Source organism: Polypterus senegalus, chromosome 15 (genome assembly GCF_016835505.1).
Source record: "Polypterus senegalus isolate Bchr_013 chromosome 15, ASM1683550v1, whole genome shotgun sequence".
Taxonomy (NCBI): Eukaryota; Metazoa; Chordata; class Cladistia; order Polypteriformes; family Polypteridae; genus Polypterus; species Polypterus senegalus.
Genome location: NC_053168.1, coordinates 91306817 through 91331839, shown reverse-complemented (window position 1 = coordinate 91331839; position 25023 = coordinate 91306817). Strand labels below are relative to the sequence as shown.

The window sequence follows — 25023 nt, the reverse complement described above, 5'->3', positions numbered from 1 at the left end:
ATTTAATTTTTGATAATTTTGTGTTCATTGGAAACCGATCACACATCAATATGACACAATTCTTTAAAAATCATCTATTATCTAAACTATTGTCTTTCAAGATGCTGACTGTGCTTCTATTGTGGTAGAACAGTGCTATGCATTCATGTACAACAAAACATATACCATATGTGTGACTGTAAGACGTTTCCGGTAACTGTCCATACTCCAGTGTTCTCCCCAGAATTTTTTTCCAGCCAGGTGGCATGAAAAAGTAGCCATGTGGGGTGGGATGGGGAAATTTTCTGGTGGGGGAAATTTAAAATGTGCACTATTTTTATTAGTAGTTATTTTCCAATGCTCAATATGACTTCCTTTTTTTTAAGGTTTGACACTTGTGCCGGAATATTTTTATTAAATTTAAGAAGTATCCAATTCAGGATCCTGCAACCCTAACAAAATTTTAAATAATTGTTATGACATAAACAAAGCGGCGCAAGTTTTTTCGCTGTTGTGAAGAAAAATGAAAACGGGGAAAAAAAGTATGGGAAACCAAATAAAGAAAAATAAAAAAATATTCTTTAAAGCCAACTTACATATGGTACATAAGGTGTCTTCAGTTAAATATTTATTTTTCTTTACTTCCTAGAGGCCCAGTTGCCTGCAGCTTTCCGATCATCAAAGCTCCCAGGATCTAGGCCCTCCAAGGAGATCAGCATGAGATTATTTAGGGTGCTTTGATTCATGCGATTTCTCAAACATGTCTTGCTCCTCTTAAGGGGAGAAAACCCCCTTTCACATTCAGCTTTACTCACTGGGATCACTAGCCCAACATGAGCTAGTCTGGCTAAATTTGGAAATGACTCTTTGAGCTCTGATGTTGCCATTTTTAGTAAAATCTGTGTTGGACTGAAGTCTTCGTATGATTGACTTCTGATCATTTTTGATGCAACTGTCCATTCTTGCCTACTACTTTCATATTCTAAAATTGGATGGCTACCATTTTTGGAGTAATGATCAAAAAGAATTTTAGCAGACGCACTTGAATTGTGAGTTTCTGCATTGAAAAGCTGGAAATAATTGTCATGTCAGGGAATCTAGGTGCTTGACAACTGTCTCTAGATATCATATATCGCAGTTTTGAATGACATTACATCGCTCTGTATAAACAGTGTGGAGATCTGACCATTCTTCTGCCAGACAATGATGAAGGCTTTGAACATATCTCCCAGGAGTGTCACTCAACTCTATGATGGTCAATTTTGTGGCGAGCAAAATTGGCTCAATTTTGGTAAGATTGACATCTTACCTTTGCCAAGAGTAAGTTGGACAACAAAGGTAATACGTCTGAAAGCATCATCAGAGACGAAACAAAATTGTACGTTTTAATCCTTCGGCTGTGATGTCATTTCATTCAGTGGCCTCAGCTATGACACTTACTGTATCATACACTTTCGTAGTGATTGTACTGCAGAGTCATGAGACCACCATCTAGTGTCACTGGCCATTTTCAGCTTAATCTGGGGAATGTTCAAAACATTTTGGATTTCCGTTAAACCAGTCATCCTAACTGAAGAATTTTGGAAGAAATAGAACAGCTGCCTTAAGATGTCGTTCAGTTTTGTTAAATAAGGTACAGAAGCTGCTGCTTGGGCACTTGCAAGGGCCAATCGGTGGTTTACAAAATGGCAGTTGTCCAAGAATCCAAATGTTTTATCTTTAACAAGTTTTGCCACACCTTTCTGTTTCCCCAATCATAACAGACGCGCCATCTGAGCCTATTCCAACCAGATTAGGAGTTTTCAAGCCTAGAGTATCCATAGTCTCACTCAATGTGTTGGTTACAGTCTCTGCTTTGCCATCAGTCATATTGTGGGTTGATACAAAACGAATTCTAATCTTTTAGTGACCTGGCAAACATTTAACGTAAATAATTGTTTTTCTGACGGCCTTTTTCTGATATGACAGACTGGTTCCACTAGTCCTTTTTTTATATATATAGTCAGCCTCCCTCTCTCCCGCCTGTCTCCCCATCCACTTTGCTTTTGAACTGCCACTCCGCCCCTGCTATTACCATGTACAGCCCCCTCTCGCCCGCCTATCTATCCATCCTTTTTGCTTGTGAACTCCACTTCACCTCGTCCCCACTATTAGCTTGTTCAGCATCGAGTGATCAGCAACATCCTGCCTCTCACCACATGCGATCCTGCTTCTAAAATATTTGCCCACTCGTCTCTTGCCATCTCTGCAGATCATTAGATCTGCCTGTGGCTGTCATCTCGCAATGTCATGTGAGATGACAGCCGGGTGCTCAACTAAATTAGCCGGGCGGCGCGCCTGGCAAAAAGAAGCTAGGGAGAACACTGCTCCACACTGTATGTAAAGCTGGTAGCCCAGCAGGCTACAATTATGCATTAACACTTTGTCCACCCCTGACATGCATATACACGCCACATATATATGGGTTGGAGGGGGGTGTGTGTGTGTTTGAATGTGTGTATACACAGTGGATTCAAAACGTATACTGCTCAAAAAATTAAAGGAACACTTTTTAATCAGAGTGTATCATCAAGTCAGTGGAACTTCTGGATATTAATCTGGTCAGTTAAGTAGCAGAGGAAGTTGTTAATCAGTTTCAGCTGCTTTGATGTTAATGAAATTAACAACAAGTGCACTTAGACGGGCAACAATGAGAACCCCCAAAACAGGAATGGTTTAACAGGTGGAGGCCACTGATGTTTTTCCCTTATCTTTTTCTAATTGTTTTTTCACTAGTTTTGCATTTGGCTATGGTCCATGTCACTGCTGGTAGCATGATGTGATACCTGGACCCTACAGAGTTTGCACAGGTAGTCCACCTTCTCCAGGATCGCACATCAATAGTGCCATTGCCAGAAAGTTTCCTTCGTCTCCAGGCACAGTCTCAAGGGCATGGAGGAGATTCCAGGAGACAGACCGTTACTCTAGGAGAGCTGGACAGGGCCGTAGAAGGTCCTTAACCCATCAGCAGAACAGGATGAGCACTGCCACAGCCCTACAAAATGACCTCCAGCAGGCCACTGGTGTGAATGTCTCTGACTAAACAATCACAAACACACTTCATGAGGGTGGCCTGAGGGCCCGCCGCCCTCTAGTGGGCCCTGTGCTCACTGCCCGGCACCATTTGCCATAGAGTACTAGAAATGGCAGGTCCACCACTGGTGCCCTGTGCTTTTCACAGATGAGAGCAGTTTCACCCTGAGCACATGTGACTGACGGGAAAGGGTCTGGCGAAGCCGTGGAGAATGTTATGCTGCCTGTAACATCATTCAGCATGACCGGTTTGGTGGTGGGTCGGTGATGGTCTGGGGAGGCATATCCATGGAGGAACACACAGACCTCTACAGGTTAGACAACTGCACGTTGACTGCCATTAAGTATCAGGATGAATTCCTTGGACCCAATTTCAGACCCTATGCTGGTGCAGTGGGTCCTGGGTTCATCCTGGTGGATGACAATGCCTGGCCTCATGTGGTGAGAGTATGCAGGCAGTTCCTGGAGGATGAAGGAACTGATGCCATTGAGTGGTCCCCATGTTCTCCTGATCTAAATCCAATACAACACCTCAGGAACATTGTTTCGGTCCATCCAACTCCGCCAGGTTACACTTCATACTGTCCAGGAGCTCGCTGATGCCCTGGTATATTTGTATGTTAAAAATGAACTGAAATATCTCATTGTCAGATGTATTTAGACCCTTTACTCACTACTAACAAACCTGCTCTTATTTCACTTGCTCCTTGAGTCTTCTGCATATGCCATTCTTTGATAAACTTCCTTCTTTTAAAATTAAATTTAGGAACAGACTGAACTTAAAAGCAGACCTTTGCTTAAAGTTATGAAAGTTGGAACCCTATATTGACAATAATAAAGTATAAATACTAAAAAGTATTAAAATACAGTTTTCACAACTGGTCCATGTGTGCACAAAGGGTAGGGACGTAACCAGTGGGAGCGTATGAGTCACACTTAGTGGGAATTCCACGGTTTGCAGCCCAAATGGGGTTCAACGGCTTACCCACGCCTCTCGGCGCCGGGTAGACACACACTCAATAGAAAGACACGGTTGTCTAAAATGGGTTGGTATGAGAATACAACAGTAAGTAAATGAAAAGATAGAACTCTGGAGAGAGCAAAATGCAACACAATAGTGAAGCCGTGGCATAACAAACGCTGCATAATTATTTATTGATGGTTGAACACTTCTGGAAAGACACAGTTGTCTAAAAAGGGAGGGTTTGAGGATACAACAGAAAGTGAATGAAAAGATGGAACTCTCAAGAGAGCAACATATAATTGCCTGTGAGTGAAGAAGACGCATGTTTGTCACGGATGCGAGTTGCTGTATATGGCGTGTAAAACAGTTTGCTAAGGTGCACGCGGTCGTGCGTTGTAACCGAAAACTCGGTTTTTAAAGACTGCTTACTTCATTGTGTTTTAACCTCATTTGGAAAGGATTGTTTTAAGGATCCGATGGGATACCACTCGCAAACCGTTTTACATGCTGCATTTGGCGATTCACCTCCGCGAGAAACTTGCCTCTATGATCAGTCAACGTGGCACGGAGGTGCCAGGAGTTGGTGAGCGTGGCTCCTTCCTGCGTGCGCCATAGGTGTATTACTTGTCAGCGGCTTAGTGAATCCACGCCCCTTCCAGCGTGCTTTCCATGGTTGTCTTGCCTTAGTTAATTATATATATATATATATATATATATATATATATATATATATATATATATATATAGAGAGAGATAGAGAGATTGATTAGATTAGGGCCCGACCGCCAGCATTGGGCCCCAGTACATCAGGCTATATTTAGTCTCTACACATTGATATTGGTTGAACCTTCACAATGACAGTTAGGAATTGACCGTTGACAATGTATGTGCTCAGCTCCACAGGCTTTAAAACACAAAACCTTGCCTGCATTCCTCATTACTGGGACTAACAAAGTAACCTATTTTTACAGAGGATTACATCATGCCTGAAGAAGGGGCCTGAGTTGCCTCGAAAACTTGCATATTGTAATCTTTTTAGTTAGCCAATAAAAGGTGTCATTTTGCTTGGCTTTTCTCTACAAAGGATACATAAAGTACTTTGTTTATTTACCGTTCTACTTGAAGTTCTTAATTTCCTGTTAATTGTATTCCATGTTTTTGTGCATTTCCCAATTCTCTCCACACCTGTCAATGTCTGCTGCATAGCTTATTTCAAATGTGGGCATAGTTTTGACACTGTAACTTAGTTTGTTGCTGCTGTTTCATAGATCAGGCATTCTACCAGTAGAAAACAGCACAGGGTTTTCTTTGTCTCTGCCGCAGCAATTGCTTGATAGAGCATTTAGAAGGTGGGAGTTTCCGGAAAAGTATTTGTCCCAGTTTGAGCATCTGTTTTCTTATCAAGGTGACCTGCTGGTCATTTATTCAGTCTCATGTTTGAAATGCCCAGTCTGTCAAATTTCAAAAAAGTGGAAGTTTTTCTTTCTAAGGCATATCGTCTTGCCTTTGTAAATTTCTGAAACTGCCAGTAAGACAATTTATTATCTTGCTGTGTTGTTGCAAATTTAATAGTGTTTGTTCAAACTGGCAATTGTCACTCCTAAAATGTAGCTGAAATCCATTTCTCTCCAATGACCCACATACGTTACTCTGAGTCTGGAGTGAATAATGCTTCTCGCATCCCACATGACACTTTAAGAAAGCTTCAACAAGTGTAACTTTATTTGGACTTGTCCAGCAAGCAATTGGTTGGTTGGTTGTATGCAGCGATGAAATTTTCATTTATTACACATCCTCTTACAAAACAGGTTTAATTTTACAATGAGTTAGATTGAAAAAAAACATCAGACCAGTTGTGTATTACATTAGATAAACTTTCTCACGGGTAAATTCAGATGCATACAGCAGCAGAAACAAAAAAAAAAAAAGATGCAGATTTACAGGACAAATATAGCTGATCAATAAATAAATAAATTAAATCCATTTATATTGTGCAGATTTTTTAAAATAACCTTAAGTACCTAACACACCGTGGTGGAATGAGCCTGTGGCTAAAAGTGCTCCAAGACCGTGCCTCCTGGAGGGATTTTTTTCGTGTTACATCCAATTCTTCCACCATCCTTTTTTACACAACAGCTTCTGGTGTGTCCAGGATTTGCCCTGCGATAGAGGAGACTTTCCTGATATGTTTGTTCAGGCATTTCGCTTCTTTTGAGCTAAGGTTGCTTCGCCAGGAGACTGCAGTGTGGAACACCACACATGCTACTATGGACTGATAGAACATTTACAACAGCTTGCTGCATGCATCACAAGACCCAAGTCTCCTTAGCAAGTACAGTCTGCTCTGATCCTTCTTGTATAGCGCCATTGTGTTGTGAGACTAGTCCAGTTTATGTAAACCCCCAGGTACTTGAAGATCTGCACCATTTCCACGTCATCCCCCTAAATGGTGACTGGTCTCAAGCCTCTTTGGCAGGTGGAAGTCCACCACCAGCTCTTTTATCTTGGTGATATTGAGTTGCAGGTTCCTGCCTCACAAGATGAAGTTCTCCACTGTACTCCTGTACTCTATGAAGGAAGAATCATCTGAACATTTTTGTAAATAGCCCAGCTCCTGAATAGAAGCTGAATCTGGTGGCTCTCAAACAGCTTTTTGTTCAGGACAAGTACTGTTTTTAAATGTCAAAGATGTTGTCCAAATTTGTGACACATGATGCTTTTTTTGTTGTTTGTTGCTAAAATGCATTACTCATGTTACTCATCTTGTTTTCAAGACTACTGTCTTGGCTTATTCTAATCCCTGGTCTCTTGGATTGTCTTCAGAATCTGCTAATGAGTGAGGGTAGTGGATGTCTGAGATATGGAAATGTAAATAATCCAGTAGATAAGCCAATTAAAGAAGTACTCTTTCTTTCAACCATTGTAATATGTGCAAATAAAAACATAACACTATTTAAAATCCAAAGAAAGTAAAAATGCCTATGGGGACCACACTTGTATTGCAGTAATAATGTACATTAAATAGTATTGTATGCAGATTCTTTATGTACAGAAATTTCAATTTAATTGAAGTAGTGCACTCCTCTCTCATGATCTGTATGTGTGCCTTAATTTATTTCTGATTTTAAAGGATATGTTTTCAAGTTGAAGTTACTACTATTTGCCACACTGAACTGTGTGTTCCAAAGTGAAGTATTTTTTCTAAATTTTAATAACTCTTGGTGTGTTCTTGCAGCTTACATAGCTTAATAGGCCTGGTGAAACACCATGTCCATACACGACTGAAAAGCCTCAAGCAGTTTGAGAGAGAAATTAAAAGGTCTGGGTTAAAGAGGGCAGCCCAGCCTGGCTTCTCTACTAAAAGAGATGGGATAAGAAATGTTCAAATTCTTGGTGAGGACTGCATGGAGGAGAGAGTATAAAATCTTAATAGACAGAACTTTGTCATCAGGGGGAAATTTGGCTTTTCACCTAAGTGCTTTAAATAAATAAATACGTAGTGAATAAGTTCAGAAACAAAATCGTGAGAAATACGGAGCTTCTGTTTAAAATTTGCTACTTTTATGTCCATCGATGTAGAAGACCAAGTTTAAAATACAATAATATTAAAGTAAAATAATTTGAAATAAAATATTTGGTATTAGGCTGCTTTTTCTGTTTCCTTTTTGATGTGTTCAGCTGAATTTGTTATCAAACAGCTTTGTAGAACATTGTAATGCATTTTCTTCAAGGTTTTATTCCTCATTTTACACTGCACTGCCGACAAACTAAGTGGACACCCAAAAATATTTAAAAACATTCAAAAAGTTTCAGTGTCTAAATTATCCCCCCGGCCTTGTGAATGTTTGTGGTCCTATTCTTTTGACTGCTTTGGTGCTAGACAATAGCAGATGACTGACTGGAAGCATAAACAACTGGAGCACAGCAGCTGTGATTGTATTCTTGTTTGTCCTGTTGCTAGAGGGTGGCGACATGTTGGTCAGATAGGGGAGGAAAAAGTTTACAGTAGATGTGACAATACTACCACAGAAAAAAGAGCTTTGGAAAAATTTTGACAATACTTTTTGTGTAGAGCTAAACAAATACACTAAGTATGAAAAGTTATCCTAGAGTTCTACATCTCAGAGCATATTACCGTAATCCGTTTAATTTCTTTTTTGTATCGGTCTCTCTGCTTCTCGCCCCAGCAAGTGCTACACTTTAATCAGAGAGAGCAGTGAGTTCGTGACTGTCCTTTACATAATACTTTAAAGATTCTGAAATGTATGCACATGGAGTAGAACTAAAACTAATTGTTCCAGAGAGAAATTTGTTAGTGTTTATAAAAGTTCCTGTCATCAATGTTTACTTTACACTTTCATCAGACAAGTATGTGTTTTTAGTGCTGCACATAGATGTATATGAAGAGAATTCAGTGTGAAACAGGATTCATTTTAGATTATTTTCTTTCTTTGTGATCTATCTAACAGTTGTGTGATTTAAACAGTTTGCTTTTTGAGTTTATTTTTGTTGTACAAATAGCAACATTTAACATTGTCCGTCGCTCTTTCCAATTGTACTTATGGTCGGCAGTTCCGCCAGCAAGGTTATAGCCACTAAAGCTGCAGTGACCAAGCTGGTGGTGATTGCTTACTGGCACAATTGGATACCTGCATGTATCTCCGAAAAATTCATAATTTCTGCCTACATTTATCTTTATTTGCTTTCATCTGATTTATATTTTCTTATAAATTTAAAAATTTGAATTATTGTGTGTATTCAGCACTTAAGTCTGGTTATTAAAGCACTTGAAGTCACTTGGTTTTGAGTTGTATATTAGCTTAGCTGTATTTATAGCCACATCCTTGCTTGAGTGGGAGAGAAGGGTGTGTTTTTATAAAGCTTTTAACTTTTTAATCGTACATCTTGAATTTGTAGCACGTAAATTAAATGTCAGAAATCTGTTAAGAATAACTTGGTGAATTATTTCAGTAACCATAAACAATTCCAGCTATAGTGTACTTTGAAATGTAAAATAAATTGATAGCTATAGCTTTACTGTTCCTGAACATTTTTTTTTTTAAACTACATATTCATTTTTATTTAAAGGGACTCTATCCAGAGTCGCATGGGATCGTTGGAAATTCAATGTATGACCCAGTGTTTAATGCAACCTTTACACTAAGAGGCCGTGAAAAACTGAATCACCGATGGTGGGGAGGGCAACCGGTAAGTTCTGTTTACTTGCTTTTCAGTTTAATATTACTAAGAACATAAAAAAAACCTATTCTGATAAGTGAGAGGATAATCTTTAGTCTATCCAGCTTGTTTTCTTAGCTGATACTTAATTTGTCCCTATATCTCATCAAACTGAAGCAGTGGGAGTTAAAGGCACATGGCTTTCTGTGTTCAACTCGGTTTTTCAAAGAATTTTCAAAGAGGCAGTCTTGGTTTTAAAAGTGGTGCCTCTCAGGATCAGTGCTTGTCCCACTGCTGTTTTTAGGTGGCAAATGAAATTTATTGTAAGTTAATGTTATGTTTTACCCATTAAAATGTTAGTTTTTCACACCACTGTATATTCCTTCTATTTGCCCCCTTCCTGATTTCTTATTCTTTTGCATGTTTGTCACACAAAATGTTTCTGATCATCAAACACATTTAACCATTAGTCAAATATAACACAAGTAAACAAAAAAATGCAGTTTTTAAATGATAGTTTTTATTATTTAGGGAGAAAAAAAATCCAAACCTACATGGCCCTGTGTGAAAAAGTAATTGCCCCCTTGTTAAAAAATAACCTAACTGTGGTGTATCACACCTGAGTTCAATTTCCGTAGCCACCCCCAGGCCTGATTACTGCCACACCTGTTTTAATCAAGAAATCACTTAAATAGGAGCTGCCTGACACAGAGAAGTAGACCAAAAGCACCTCAAAAGCTAGACATCGTGCCAAGATCCAAAGAAATTCAGGAACAAATGAGAACAGAAGTAATTGAGATCTATCAGTCTGGTAAAGGTTATAAAGCCATTTCTAAAGCTTTGGGACTCCAGCGAACCACAGTGAGAGCCATTATCCACAAATGGCAAAAACATGGAACAGTGGTGAATCTTCCCAGGAGTGACCGGCCGACCAAAATTACCCCAAGAGCGCAGAGACGACTCATCCGAGACATAAAAGACCCCAGGACAACGTCTAAAGAACTGCAGGCCTCACTTGCCTTAATTAAGGTCAGTGTTCACGACTCCACCATAAGAAAGAGACTGGGCAAAAACAGCCTGCATCGCAGACGCAAACCACTGTTAAGCAAAAAGAACATTAGGGCTCGTCTCAATTTTGCTAAGAAACATCTCAATGATTGCCAAGACTTTTGGGAAAATACCTTGTGGACTGATGAGACAAAAGTTGAACTTTTTGGAAGGCAAATGTCCGTTACATCTGGCGTAAAAGGAACACAGCATTTCAGCAAAAGAACATCATACCAACAGTAAAATATGGTGGTGGTAGTGTGATGGTCTGGGGTTGTTTTGCTGCTTCAGGACCTGGAAGGCTTGCTGTGATAGATGGAACCATGAATTCTACTGTCTACCAAAAATCCTGAAGGAGAATGTCCGGCCATCTGTTCGTCAACTCAAGCTGAAGCGATCTTGGGTGCTGCAACAGGACAATGACCCAAAACACACCAGCAAATCCACCTCTGAATGGCTGAAGAAAAACAAAATGAAGACTTTGGAGTGGCCTAGTCAAAGTCCTGACCTGAATCCAATTGAGATGCTATGGCATGACCTTAAAAAGGCGGTTCATGCTAGAAAACCCTCAAATAAAGCTGAATTACAACAATTCTGCAAAGATGAGTGGGCCAAAATTCCTCCAGAGCTGTAAAAGACTCATTGCAAGTTATTGCAAACGCTTGATTGCAGTTATTGCTGCTAAGGGTGGCCCAACCAGTTATTAGGTTCAGGGGGCAATTACTTTTTCACACAGGGCCATGTAGGTTTGGATTTTTTTTCTCCCTAAATAATAAAAAGCATCATTTAAAAACTGCATTTTATGTTTACTTGTGTTATATTTGACTAATGGTTAAATATGTTTGATGATCAGAAACATTTTGTGTGACAAACATGCAAAAGAATAAGAAATCAGGAAGGGGGCAAATAGTTTTTCACACCACTGTATGTGTGCCAAGTTTCATGAAATCACTACAGCCGTTCGGAAGTAATGCTAGAACATACATACACACACACATTGACTTATATAATTTTTTTTTTTTTATAGTATATATAAATATATGTACTAACTGTGTAAGCAGCACGGGATCCTAGAAAGTATTGAAATCGTCAGAACTGGTCTGGACATCTCTCTGCTGTAAGGATTTGTGTTGCCGACATGCTTGCATACAGTATTTTTATATTACCATTGAGAAACGTGTACCAAGTTTCATGAAAATCGATCAAGCTCGGACGTGATGCTGGAACACACATACATACATTGACTTTTATTTATATATAGATATACATAGATATATAGAGAGATATAGATATTTACTACAGCTCTGCACATCCCCTTTATTCTTAAAAATTGGCAACAGTACACTTCTTCTCCACTCCTCAGGCATCCCCTCACTTTCCAAGATTCCATTGAACAATCTGGTTGAAAACTCCACTGCTATCTCTCCTAAACACCTCCATTCTTCCACAGATATGTCATCTGGACCAACAGTCTTTCCATTCTTCATCCTCTTCATAGCTGTCTTTACTTCCTCCTTGCTAATCCGTTGTGCTTCTTGATTAACTATCTCCAAATCATCCAACCTCTCTCTCTCTCTCTCTCTCTCCATTTATCAGCCTCTCAAAGAACTCTTTCCATCTGCTCAACACACCTTTCGCGCTTGTCGTATGTTTCCATCTTTATCCCTTATCCCCTGAACCTGCTGCACATCTTTTCCAGCTCGGTCCCTCTGTTTAACTAACTAGTACAGGTCCTTTTTTCCCCCTCCATAGTGTCCAACCTATCATACAGCTCATCATATGCCTTTTATTTAGCCTTCACCTTATGCTTTATCGCTTTGTACTGCCTCTGACTATTCCACTTCTTCTTTTCCAACCTCTCTCTTTTTACTCTGCTATATTTCCCCATTCCACTACCAGGATTCTTTGTTATCCTTCCTCTGTCCACTTGTCACACCCAGCAGCCTTCTTGCTGTCACCTTTACCACTTCTGATGTAGTTGCCCAGCTGTCTAGTAACTCTTCAGTGCCACCCATTGCATGTCTTTCCTTGTTCCCTGAACTCCAACTTAGTCTTCTTTTTTCAACTTCCACCATTTGACCTTTGGCTCTACCCTCATGCTCCTCCTCTTCTTGATCTCCAATGTCATTCTACAGACCACCATTCTATGCTGCCTAAGAATGCTTTCCCCTGCCACCACGCTGCAGTCTCACCACTCTTTCACATCTACCCTCCTTCTTAGGATATAATCTACCGATATACGTCTTCCATTTTTGTATGTCACCCTGTGTTCATCCCTTTTTTAATATATGTATTCACTGCAGCCATGATCATCCTCTTTGCAAAATTCACTATCATCTGACCTTCATTCCTCTTCTTGACACCAAACTTACTCATCTGCTCCTCATCCCTTCTGTTCCTTTCACTAACATATACATTGAAATCTGCTCCAATCACCACTCTCTTCCCCTTGGGTACTCGCTCCTGAAATGTTCTTTCTCATCCATCACACACCCAACTTGCGGGGCATACAGTATGCACTAACATTTGTCATCACACCTCCAATTTCCAGCATCATAATCATCACTCTGACACTTTTTTTTCCACAATTTAAATCCACCTACGATCCACCTGGCCTTACTCCCCTTCTGGTCTCTTGCATGCAAAATACAGGTATATCAACCTTCCTTCTCTCCATCATATCAGCTTAATCTCTCCTTTTACCAGTCATACTCCACTCTCGTTGCCTTCCTCTTCACCCCCTGTCTCCTGAAATGGTTTTCCCCTCATTAGCAATTATATCAAAGTGCCCAATTTGGGTGGGCTTAATATTTGTTAACCTGTTGACTGCTCCAGTGAAATAATTAAATTCATTATAGTGATAAACAAATGTTGGCTGTAAAACTATTGTAAATTTAGAATGCTATATTACTATTACTAATATATTCTGCTCTTCTATCTGTTTGTAGTTTCCCAACTGTCCTACATTCCCATGTCCATGCACAGCCATGTAACCTACAATACTGAATTTGTATGTCACCCTTCAATATTTATTCTTTATTTAGTAAAAACCCTTAACTAGGGAGACTGGAAGGGGGGGGAGGAGTAAATATTAGACATATAATACCACTTAATTGTATAAGTATGAAATACAGTACATGACAGTGAGACTTAGAAAGGATTTAACTGTGATCCCAATTTGTTGGGAGACTTGACTCCGATGTGAGCCTTTATTTATATTTATTTGCTTAGCAGATGCTTTTATCCAAAGAGACTAACAGCTAAGTGTCATGTACATTGTGATGCTGATGTAACAATGAAAGATTACTTTTCCACCTCAAATTGCAATAAGTAATTGCAACACATGTCTGACAAGATAAGAGCATTTTCTTGTGAGAACTGTGGCATTTCAGCATTAAGAGCCAGTGGGATGCATAGTCCCACCCGATGTTGTAAAAATGTAGTACTTAACTTCCTTCAGTAATTTAATGTGTTATGAAAATGTTTATAACAACCTTCAGCTTTTTGTTAATTTTCTGTAATTGCTTTTTGCTAAATGTTCATTTAAAAAAAATATTGCTTTTGTAGTATGTGAAATTGTCATCAAACCAGGTGTTTAAAGCTGGACTAATTAACCCTGTATTGATCTCTTTACCTTGGGGGGGTGTACACATGTGCAACCTGTATGTACTCCTTCCACTTCTTGGAAAGGAAGCCAAAAGTATGATGATCCTGTTTCAAAGAAGGGCAGAATCCTGGTATGGGAAAACCCAGATGTTTGCTGTATGTGGAAACTCATTTTCAATTGTTAGCTGGAGTTACTGTGACCAGCCGACAGCTGGACTCTTAATAGTAAGCGTTGCTGCTAGATGTTCAGTGTGCAGTGCAAGTAGTGTGTACTCAGAGGATTCTTTCCTTGTAGCTTGTCATTTTTCACGTCAAAGCCATTTGGTTATAAATCTTGAGGTGCTGCTGTTTCAACTTATCCAGTTTATTATCCAATAGATTCACATGAGCAGCAGGTGGCTTCAAAACACTCACTTAGAATTTAAATCTGTTTATATGGGCTGTATTTTGTCAGATGTTAACAATGTCAAAGGGTAACACCATGACCTGATGCTTATCAAGACATACCAAGTATATGCATCCCATTCTTTAATATATTTTTGTGTGTTTGAGATATAAAGCTGCATGAAATTGCTTGTTTTGCTAGTCATTAGCATTTTTGTACTGAGATCCAGCCAGTGTGCCCCATACCTGTTCTTCAAAGAAACAGCATAGCTTACAGAGCTCACCAATGTATCGTGCAAACTCCTGTTTGTGATTGTTTTGTGATGGTCTTTACATAAGAAACATGCTCACAAAGTAAACGTGTAATGCCACGAAAAATGCCTGCTGACACTTTAGTACGCAAGCAATGGTACGAGAATACAGTTAGACTTCTTTTTGGGCACGTACGCTGTCCAGATCTAAACACTAGCGTGGAGTGTTCTGTTTAGTTTCTCTGAGGGCTGCTGCAAACATGAGTCTGAAATTGACACTTTTTTCAAAAAATATTGTTGGAAATCAAACTCATAAAAATGCTTTCAGCATGGTTACCTATAATTAATCATTTGATGTCGGTTCCTCTGATTTGCAAACACTCTGTCACTTCAAAAATGTCTGCTTGATTACAACACTCGCTTGTCATTTAGAACAGTCTGTACATGGGAAAACTTGATTCCTGACAAAGCAGGAGTGCTAAATGGAGTAAATTAATAATTTTTATAGAGTGAATTGTTCAGCCCAATCTTCACTAACAAACTAAACTAATTTGCTCCTACTTTAAAAAAATATTTTTTGCCGTGCCCCCTTTTTTGCACTTCTGCATCATTTTTGTTTGTTTAAAGTTGTTTAAAAAAAAAAAAAAAGTTGTAGCATCATGTCATACAGCAGACAAAATATAACGATGCAAAATACAGTTTTTTCATTCCTAAAACTAAAGTAGATGGAGGCCTACTGTCCTCCTTTTCTGCTGTCTGCATGCCTGCAATGTCTGAATAAATGAGAAAAAAAATACAGATGAGTATAACACAGATACATATTTTTATAAAGACTAGACAATACAGAAAAGGAGGTGGAGTTGCTGTTTGTCAAACACAATTTAAATGCAAATCTTCTTTAGTTGTATGATGAGACCCACCTTAGTAAGGACATCTGGATTCATCTGGAAAGCATTACAAACAGAGGCCTTTTTAGATGTTTGTTATAGATCATCCAATGTAGACAGTAATTTCAATGCATATCTTTTTAGTAATATTAAAAAGGGATATTTACAGGGGGATATTGTAGTCATGTGGGACTTAAACTACTCGAATATTAACTGGGATATCCTTACAACTACTAGAGCACAGTAGTTTTTAAGACTTAATCAGTGACCGTTTTACAAAAGGTATTTTAAAGCACCAACACAGGGGGAAGCCTCTCTAGATTTAGTATTGTGCAATAATCAGATTATAATTGAGGGTGTTGAGGTGATTGAACCACTAGGGCCAAGTGACTATAATATACAGGTAATGCACTTCTCGGTGTTTTGAAAGAGCACAAATGCAAAGACTAAAGCTATTAAATTTGATTTTGATAAGGCAGATTTTTAGCAAATTTGCCTAAGTCTGAGTATGGACTGGGATAAGCTTTCAAGTGTGGAGAAAGTCGAGGAGCATTGGAATAGGTTTAAAAATGTTTCAAATTTAATACAGGACAGATGCATACATAAATTTGGAATTGGTGGGAAATAAAAAGCAGTGCAATGGATAGATAGACATGAAAAAGAAGCTGCAAAGGAGGAAAAAAAACTACAGTATAAAATAAGTAACTCCAGTGTGAATTGTAGGGCACACTGAGACCATGAGGAAAAACATTATAAATAGAATATTAGGAAGGCTAAAAAAGCAGTTGGAGAAGAATATAATAGATAAGGGGAAAGATTACCGAAAGAGATTCTTTTACTATTTTTGTAGTAAAAGAACAATCAGGGAGTCTAATGTCTCGGGAATAGTAAAAGGGCAATTAAAACACAGACAGTAAAATACAGTGGAACCTCGGGTCATGACCGTAATTCGTTCAAAAACTCTGTTCGTAACCTGATTTGTACGTGGTTCGTGACCCGAGGTTTCACTGTAGCAGATTCCCTAAACTGTCAGTAATCTTTTACTGCTGGATGGTTTTACTTCCTCACATGTGAAGACCTCCGAAAACTAAGGAGCCACTAAGTGATTTGGAAATTGTAGTGGGAGACGTACTGCTTAAATTAAAAGGCTAATATGTATAAATAAAAATGTTGTGTATGCCCATTTCCACACTCGCATCACCATGTATAGAATCTAAGGAGTAAAGCCACGCACGTTTTCGACTCGGGTTTTTCAAAATGGCAGCACCAAGCGTCAAAGCAGTGCTACTGTTCCTGTGTGGTTTCCCTTTATTTTTTAGATTCACGTTCATGATGCGGCTTTATCAAATACACTGAAATTAACCACATATCATTTATTAGTTTAAGGCATCTGATTGTAATTAACATGTAAAAATATAATGTTTCACAGAATGGCCAAACAATTCCAAATACCATTGCTGCTTTAGCGTTGTTACTCTCAGTGCACCACTTAAGGTATGTTAACCCACTGTGAGTGTGGAATCACCGCTCTACAGCAGCTGATCGGAAAGATGATTATTGGGATACAGCAACTAGGACATGCAGCCTCGGCCATGCGCACAGTGTATTTGTACTGCTCCCATACAGCAAACACTTCAGAGCCTTTCCTTTTGGGACCTTGCAGTTCAGAATCCTTTTCATCCCAAGAGCTCTAAACGCACTCAGCAATTCTGTCAAATGCTCCTGGTATAACTGTTTGGAATTGTAACTACAGTTACCTCACTTTAAACTTCCACTACAGTTGTAATGTTGCACAACCTGACCCACTTTATGAACTATTTCACTATTTGCGCTATATGCACATGTACAGTATATCATACTTATGCTTTCATATTGTGTTCATTTTTTTTAACTTATTGTTATTATTATTGTTGTTATCATTTTATAGGAGAAGTTTCTGGAGAATTTACGTATTGAAAAAGAAGAAAAAATTCTATGTAATAGAAGAAAATGCATATTTACATATGATGGTGACTGGCTTCTAAGTCGATTTAGATTTCCAAGCACTATCTTCTTGGTGCTCTTGATATCATTTTTAAGATGAAATGCAGTAAAGTATGTATATTACATTATACAGATAAATTTTTAACTTCATTTAAATGATGTATATTAAATGTGTGGGAACGGTGGTGCAGTGGTAGCGATGGTGGTTCTTGCCTCGTGCTGTGTGCTTGTTGGGACTAGCGTAAACCTGGATAGTTGGATGAAATAATTAAACATGTAGTACGAAGACATTTCAGTGTTCCTTTAAAAGTTTTAAAGAATCGGTGTTCTAAGCTTAGAGATTGTTATACATTTATTAAAGAACTTCTTGTGTGGCGATTGGTTACTCGTAGAAAGAAAAGGAAGGACAGGAATTGGGTGTTATTACATTTGAAAGAGACAGCACTGCTGCAATAAATTATTTCGAGGATTGGGCACAGTGCAGCAAGCATGGAACAATCTCTGGGTGGGGCACCAGCACGTTGCTTCCACTGCACCACCATGCCCCTGTGTTTAACACATGCTTTAATTCCTATCATGAAAATGATATCAAGTATACATCTTCGTATTTAAATTATTCAGAGAGCTACATATACTGTGTCCTGTTGGCATAAGAGAGAGCCTGTTTAAGAAGCACATAGTGATTCACACACAGAGCACATAGAAGAACACAGAATATGCAGCATTCAATGTGCTACTTTAATTACGATGGGATTTGAGGAACTAGTAAATAAAATGATTTTAAGATGATGTATATGACATTCAACTTTAATGACAAAATAAACTACATAATTAAAATGGAAATTTGGAGATTAAGGTTGATATTTCAACATTTTTTTTCCCCACTGTGTCCCTATTTTTTTTTTTTTTTTTTTCTTTTCTCTGTACCCTAATTCGCTTCCATATGACCCTCAGATGGTGGGCTACTACTTGCCTTATCATGGTAACTTTGATATCTGACCACATTTTTTTTTTTTATGGCAGTGTGACTTTCTCAACTTGAATTCTTGAGTTTCTCAGCTACTCTGTCACCCAAGCAGCCTCCTTTTGTTTTTTATACTACTGCTTAAACTGACAAATATGTTTTTCCTTGCCTCCACTTGGTATTCGCTGAAATTCTATTTTCCCCATGCTTTTGCCATTGTCTTTCACACAGTTCTTAACTTAAGTCTATTTATTATTGATTTGCATATTCAAAGAGGTGTAATTCTGGGAGGAGTCGGGGCATGGTGGCAGATGCTTGCAACTGTGTTACATTTCACACTGACTGGGATTTATGTAATGGAAGACGGTGGAAATTGGCGTACGCACAGATTTCTGCATGTGGATTTTTTTGTGCATATGCATATTTCTGTTTTTGTTGGTACGCTATGTTTTAGTGCAAATTCTATGCATGGTGTTATTCATGAGGCTCCAGGAGAGGATAATACAGTATTTAAACTCGAGTTCTTAAAGAGGTTAGTAAGTACATAAATAAACCCTTGACACATCTGGGAAGTCACTACGCACTGGGGGAATTACCAAAAACTTAAAACAGCAAATACAGCCCCTACATATGAACTTTCAAGTTAGGAACTTTCAAAGATGCAAACATGCATATCCAATAAATTAAAATTATTTAAATAAGTGAAAAATGAAAAATTGTAAAATAACATCAAGTTTTGCGGCAGCACATACAGTAAGTTAGTTTGCGTGTCTGCCACTAGGCAGACTGCAAAATCCACTCTGCTATTGTTTACATTCTCTGTCATGTGCATGTGTCCTTTACAAGTGGTTGTGCTTTTGGCTGTATCTGTTTTTACATAGAGTGAACACGTCTTATTTCAGGCCCAAGATATCCAGAAGTGTGTTCAGCAAGAACACGGGGGCATGGTGTTGGAAACTCGGTAAGGTTAAGTTCTTCACTCAGAGAACCATATTAGCATGCCATACAAAATAAAGTAGTGTAATGGAGAGCAGGCGCAATGTGGACCTTTGGTCAACTTGTCCTAATTGACTCTAATGTATGATCTTATTTTGATACACTCAGACTGAAGTTAACACTGGAAGTACTTTTGTGATTTTGTTTTTGTTTTTGGGTCTTCGCTTCACACAGAATCTTCCATTAACCTTTACCCTGAGCACTTACCAGGCATCAATATTAAGTGAAGACAAATCAAGTATGTTCGTTCACTAGTGGTAAGCGAGTACAGAGATCAGCTGATGTTTGTTCTTAAAATGCACTAGAATTCTACTGTATTAAAAAATATAGATATTAACTTTTTAAAGCACTTTCTTGTGTACTTTACAGTACAAATGGTTTTGATGAGAGCTGAAGAGAGGTAGGTTAGGTCTGCATGCATAGGTTACCCGATAGTGTAAACAGCAATATCAGCTGATGGCAAACCGATGGAAACAAAAATTAACTTTGTTGTTTATTGTTCAAATATACAAATGTGTAACAAAATATAAACAGTAATTTTAAAAGTATTTTATGATGTACAAATAGCTATACATGTTTTCTGTAGGAGTTTAGGGGTGGGGGTTGCATTGTGTTCATAGGATGCCTAGGCTAACTTTGCTGGACGTATGAACAAAGTTGACTTCTGAATGCACTATTGGATTGGCACCGATTAAATTATGACGATTTGTTAACAGATAAACCTGCTTCAACAATATCACAGAATCAACTATCAAGAACGCATATTGAAATGTTGTCAGTCCTTCAAGTAGTTTGGTAAATTCTAGAAAATCCTGAGATTTAGGTAAAAAAAAATTTGAATTTGGTACCTATAAAAAAGTCAATTCTGTGAGGCAATAAACTTATACCAGATGCATCACAATGATCCATACAAAAAGTCAGAAGTATACTTCCATATACTAACTATAGTTAGTTATTTTGTTAAGGGCATTGATGAGTTCCAATTATCCAGTCTTTTGTAAAGCATAAAAAGCCTGGATTGATCTCCACTCAACTTTCCTTATACCTGTTTAGGTAAAGTAGATACCCCTTCTGGTTGTATGATTATAATTTAAACTAAATATATGCGTGTTTCTTACAAAATTTCAGTTATTTATCTTTGTTTATAATCCAAGTTTATATGGCAAAGAAGTATTTCCGGTAATCCAATCAAACTGAAATTTCTAATCTGATTGTTTTCTGTGGTCAGTAACATACCATTTCCAGTCACCTGATCAAGGTCAAATTTTATATCTAATGATAAGTAATCTTCATCTTTTTCTTTCGGCTGCTCCCGTTAGGGGTTGCCACAGTAGATCATCTTCTTCCATATCTTTCTGTCCTCTGTATCTTGTTCTGTTACACCCATCACCTGCATTTCCTCTCTCACCACATCCATAAACCTTCTCTTATGCCTTCCATTTTTTCTCTTCCCTGGCAGCTCAATCCTTAGCATCCTTCTCCCAATATACCCAGCATCTCTCCTCTGCACATGTCCAAACCAACGCAATCTCGCCTCTCTGACTTGGTCTCCCAACCGTCCAACTTGAGCCGACCCTCTAATGTACTCCTTTCTAATCCTATCCATCCTTGTCACACCCAGTGCAAATCTTAGCATCTTTAACTCTGCTGCCTCCAGCTCTGTTTCCTGCTTTCTGGTCAGTGCCACCGTCTCCAACCTATATAACGTAGCTGGTCTCACTACCGTCCTGTACCCCTTCCCTTTCACTCTTGCCGATATCCGTATGTCACAAATCACTCCTGACATTCTTCTCCACCCATTCCACCCAGCCTGCACTCTTTTTCAACTCTTCCACACTCCCATTTCTCTGTTTTGTTGATCCCAAGTATTTAAACTCATCCACCTCCTTCAACTCTACTCCTTGCATCTTAACCATTCCACTGACCTTCCTCTCATTTACACAGATGTATTCTGTCTCCTTCCTACTGACCTTCATTCCTTTCCTCTCTAGAGCATATCTCGATCTTTTCAGGGTCTCCTGAACCTGCTCCCTACTATCTCTACAGATCAGAATGTCGTCAGCAAACATCGTAGTCCATGGGGATTCCTGTCTAATCTTGTCTGTCAACCTGTCCATCACTATTGCAAATAAGAAAGGGCTCGGAGCCGATCCCTGATGTAATCCCACCTCCACCATGAATGCATCCGTCACTCCTACCGTAGACCTCGCCACAGTCACACTTCACTCATACATATCCTGTACAACTCTTACATACTTCTCTGCCACTCCCGACTTCTCATACAATACCACAACTCCTCTCGAGGCACTATGACGATGCGGGTTCTGCTCCATGCTCCCATCTGCTGTTCGGACGCCCTTGGACCCTACACCGTCGGTAATGTTACCGATGAGCTAGACGATGAGGCAACAACATAGCAAGGGAATGGTGCAAAAGTGCTTTTATTTATAATCCAACAAAACAAAAAAAGTGTTTAAATAAAGTGCAGTGCATTCAGCGTCTTCATTAAATAAATACTCCATAAAAGAAACGTGGAGGTTTAAAAATCAATACAATACAAACACAATCCTTTAAAAACGAGGTTAAAACAACGCTGGACACAGTCCTTTAAAATACCATTCAGAGCCCGGTGCTTTTACCCTAGTGTCTCTCCTGCTTCACCCGTCTGGGCCCCAGAGCAGGCGAGACGCGCTCTCTCTGTAGCTGTCTTTCACTCCATTTCAAACGGGACTGGAGGCCTCCTGATCCTGGCTTCGGTTGCACACTCATCCCAGACTCGAGACTTGGTTTCTCTCCAATGGCCGGGACTCTCACGCTGGAGATTATCCTCCCAAGTCTCCCGAATCCCGCTGCCTTCCCGGCCTTCTGCATCCTGTCGCCCTTCACTGGTCACTCCTGCTACTCGATCACTCAGTGGGTACAACCACTACAACAACTCCCGGGTGTTGGCCTGTACAGCTGTCTGCGAGCATTCTCTCGCTTGCTCGCTCTCCCGCACCAGCTCGCTCTCTCTCTCTCTCTCTCTCTCTCGTGTCCTGCTTTCTCCAGCCACCTCCGTCTTTCTTTCTTTTCTTGTTCTACTCTTTTTTTTTTTCTCTCCTTCATTTATTCCTCCTTTCTCCTAGCCGGCGACAAATTTGCAGCCCCAGGAACAATCGTGGATGTGGACAATCTCTCACCCGTGCTCTTAGGCAAGAAACGCCCACACCGCAGATCGCCCTGAGAACTGCTTCAGCCACACCTACCACGCCCCCTCGCTAAGCCACGAGCACGGTGATTATTTAAAATGGGCCTTTGCTGAGAGAGCTGTGGACCCGCTATACCACAGGCACCCTGTCATATGTTTTCTCTAGGTCCACAAAGACGCACTGCAACTCCTTCTGGCTTTCTCTGTACTTCTCCATCAACACTCTCGGAGCAAACATTGCATCTGCGGTGCTCTTTCTTGGCATGAAACCATTCTGCTGCTCACTAATCATCATCTCACTTCTTAACCTAGCTTCCACTACTCTTTCCCATAACTTCATGCTGTGGTTCTTCAAGTTTATCCCCTTGTAGTTACTACAGTCCTGCACATCCCCCTTATTCTTAAATATCAGCACCAGTACACGTCTCCACTCCTCAGGCATCCTCTCACTTCCCAAGATTCCATTAAACAATCTGGTTAAAAACTCCACTGTCATCTCTCCTAAACAAACACCTCCATACTTCCACAGGTATGTCATCTGGACCAGTGGCTTTTCCATTCTTCATCCTTTTCATAGCTGTCCTTACTTCCTCCTTGGTAATCCGTTGCACATCCTGATTCACTATCTCCACATCATCCAACCTCTTCTCTCTCTCGTTCTCTTCATTCATAAGCCTCTCAAAGTATTGTTACCATCTGCTCAACCCAGTCTCCTCGCTTCTGAGTACGTTTACATCTTTATCCTTTATTACCCTAACCTGCTGCACATCTTTCCTAGCTCAGCCCCTCTGTCTAGCCAATTGGTACAGGTTCTTTTCTCCCTCCTTTGTGTCCAACCTCTCATACAACTTCTCATACACCTTTTCTTTATCCTTTGCCACATCTCTTCACCTTGCACGTTATCTCCTTGTACTCTTGTCTACTTTCTGCATCGTTCTGACTGTCCGACTTATTCTTTGCTATCCTCTTCCTCTGTATACTCTCCTGTATTTCCCCATTCCACCACCAGGTTTCTTTTTTGTCTTTCCTCTGTCCAGATGTCACACCAAGCATCCTTCTTGCTGTCACCCTCACTACATCTGCAGTAGTTTCCCAGCTGTCTGGTAACTGTTCACTGTCACCCTGTGCCTGTCTCACCTTCTCTCTAAACTCAACCTTGTCAGTCTTCCTTTTTCAAATTCCACCATTTAATCCTTGGCTCTGCCCTCACTCTTCCTCTTCTTGATCTGACACCATACCTACCTATCACCTCCTCATTGTCTCTGTTCCCTTCACCAACATGTCCATTGAAATCCGCTCCAATCACCACTGTCTGTCCATTGGGTACACTGTTCATCACTTCATTCAACTCACTCCAACAAATCTTTTTTCTCATCAATTGCACACCCAACTTGCGGGGCATATGCACTAACAACATTCATCATCACACCTCCAATTTCCAGCTTCATAATCATTACTCTGTCTGACACTCTTTTCACCTCCAAAACACACAGAGTACTACAGACACGTAGCCAAATGTACCAATTCCTTCAGAATAACCCCTACTCCATTTCTCCTCCTATCCACACTGTGATAGAACAATTTGAATCCACCTCTGATCCACCTGGCCTTACTCCCCTTCCATTTAGTCTCTTGCATGCACAATATATCAACCTTCCTTCTCTCCATCATATCTGCTAACTCTCTCCCCTTACCAGTCATACTGCCAACATTCGAAGTTCCTACCCTCGGTTCCGCTCTATTTACCTTCCTCCTCTCCTCCTGCCTCTGGACACGTCTTCTCCCCCCCCCTCTTCTTCTTCGGCCAACAGTAGCCCCAATTTCCACCAGCACCCTGTTGACTAACAGTACTGGTGGTGGTCGTTGTTAACCCGGGGCTCGACCTATCTGGTATGGAAATTTGTATTGTTGTCCCCATATTTGATTTGGCAAAATTTTACACTGGATGCCCTTTCTCACATAACCCTCCACATTTATCCGGGCTTGGGACTGGCACAAAAACACACTGTTTTGTGCATCGCATGTGGCTGGGTTCTCTAATGATAAGTAATGATCATACAAAATTGAAATTATTTCTCTGTTTATATAATGGTGGTAACGCACATGTAATAGTGCTGATACCTGGTAAGATATCATTTCTGGTTGTCCGGTTAAGATGAAGTTATATATCTGTGTTTTATATCCTAACTAATGACAATATAAAATTTCAGTTTTTCTCTTATAATGCAATTTCACATGAAAACCTGCTATACAAAATTTCAATTAAATTTTTGTTTAAGCTATGTACCAGTTTATTTGAAAAAGTTTTAAATGTGTTCAGGTAAAGTACCACTTCCTGTCGACATATTTTGCCCCAAATTTGATACAAAACTACCATTTTGATATAACACCCATACCCCAATTTCTTTTATCTAGCTCAAAGCGTTCTCGGGTTATGTTTCCATACACAAACACAGACATAATTGAAAAATTGGTCAAAACGTGTTCAGGAGTGCATGAAATGTGGAGATTAATCGAAATCTCAA

The 25023-nt window shown here is 39.6% G+C and overlaps 1 protein-coding gene across 1 annotated transcript in view; it reads left to right on the top strand.

Moving 5' to 3' along the window:
* The window catches only part of enpp2 (ectonucleotide pyrophosphatase/phosphodiesterase 2), a 147933-nt gene that overhangs the window by 28945 nt on the left and 93965 nt on the right, over positions 1 to 25023 (top strand). Inside the window, exon 8 of the mRNA XM_039737597.1 lies at positions 9104 to 9223. Within this exon, the coding sequence (XP_039593531.1) occupies positions 9104 to 9223 (120 nt within the window). The remainder of the gene's footprint in view (positions 1 to 9103; positions 9224 to 25023) is intronic.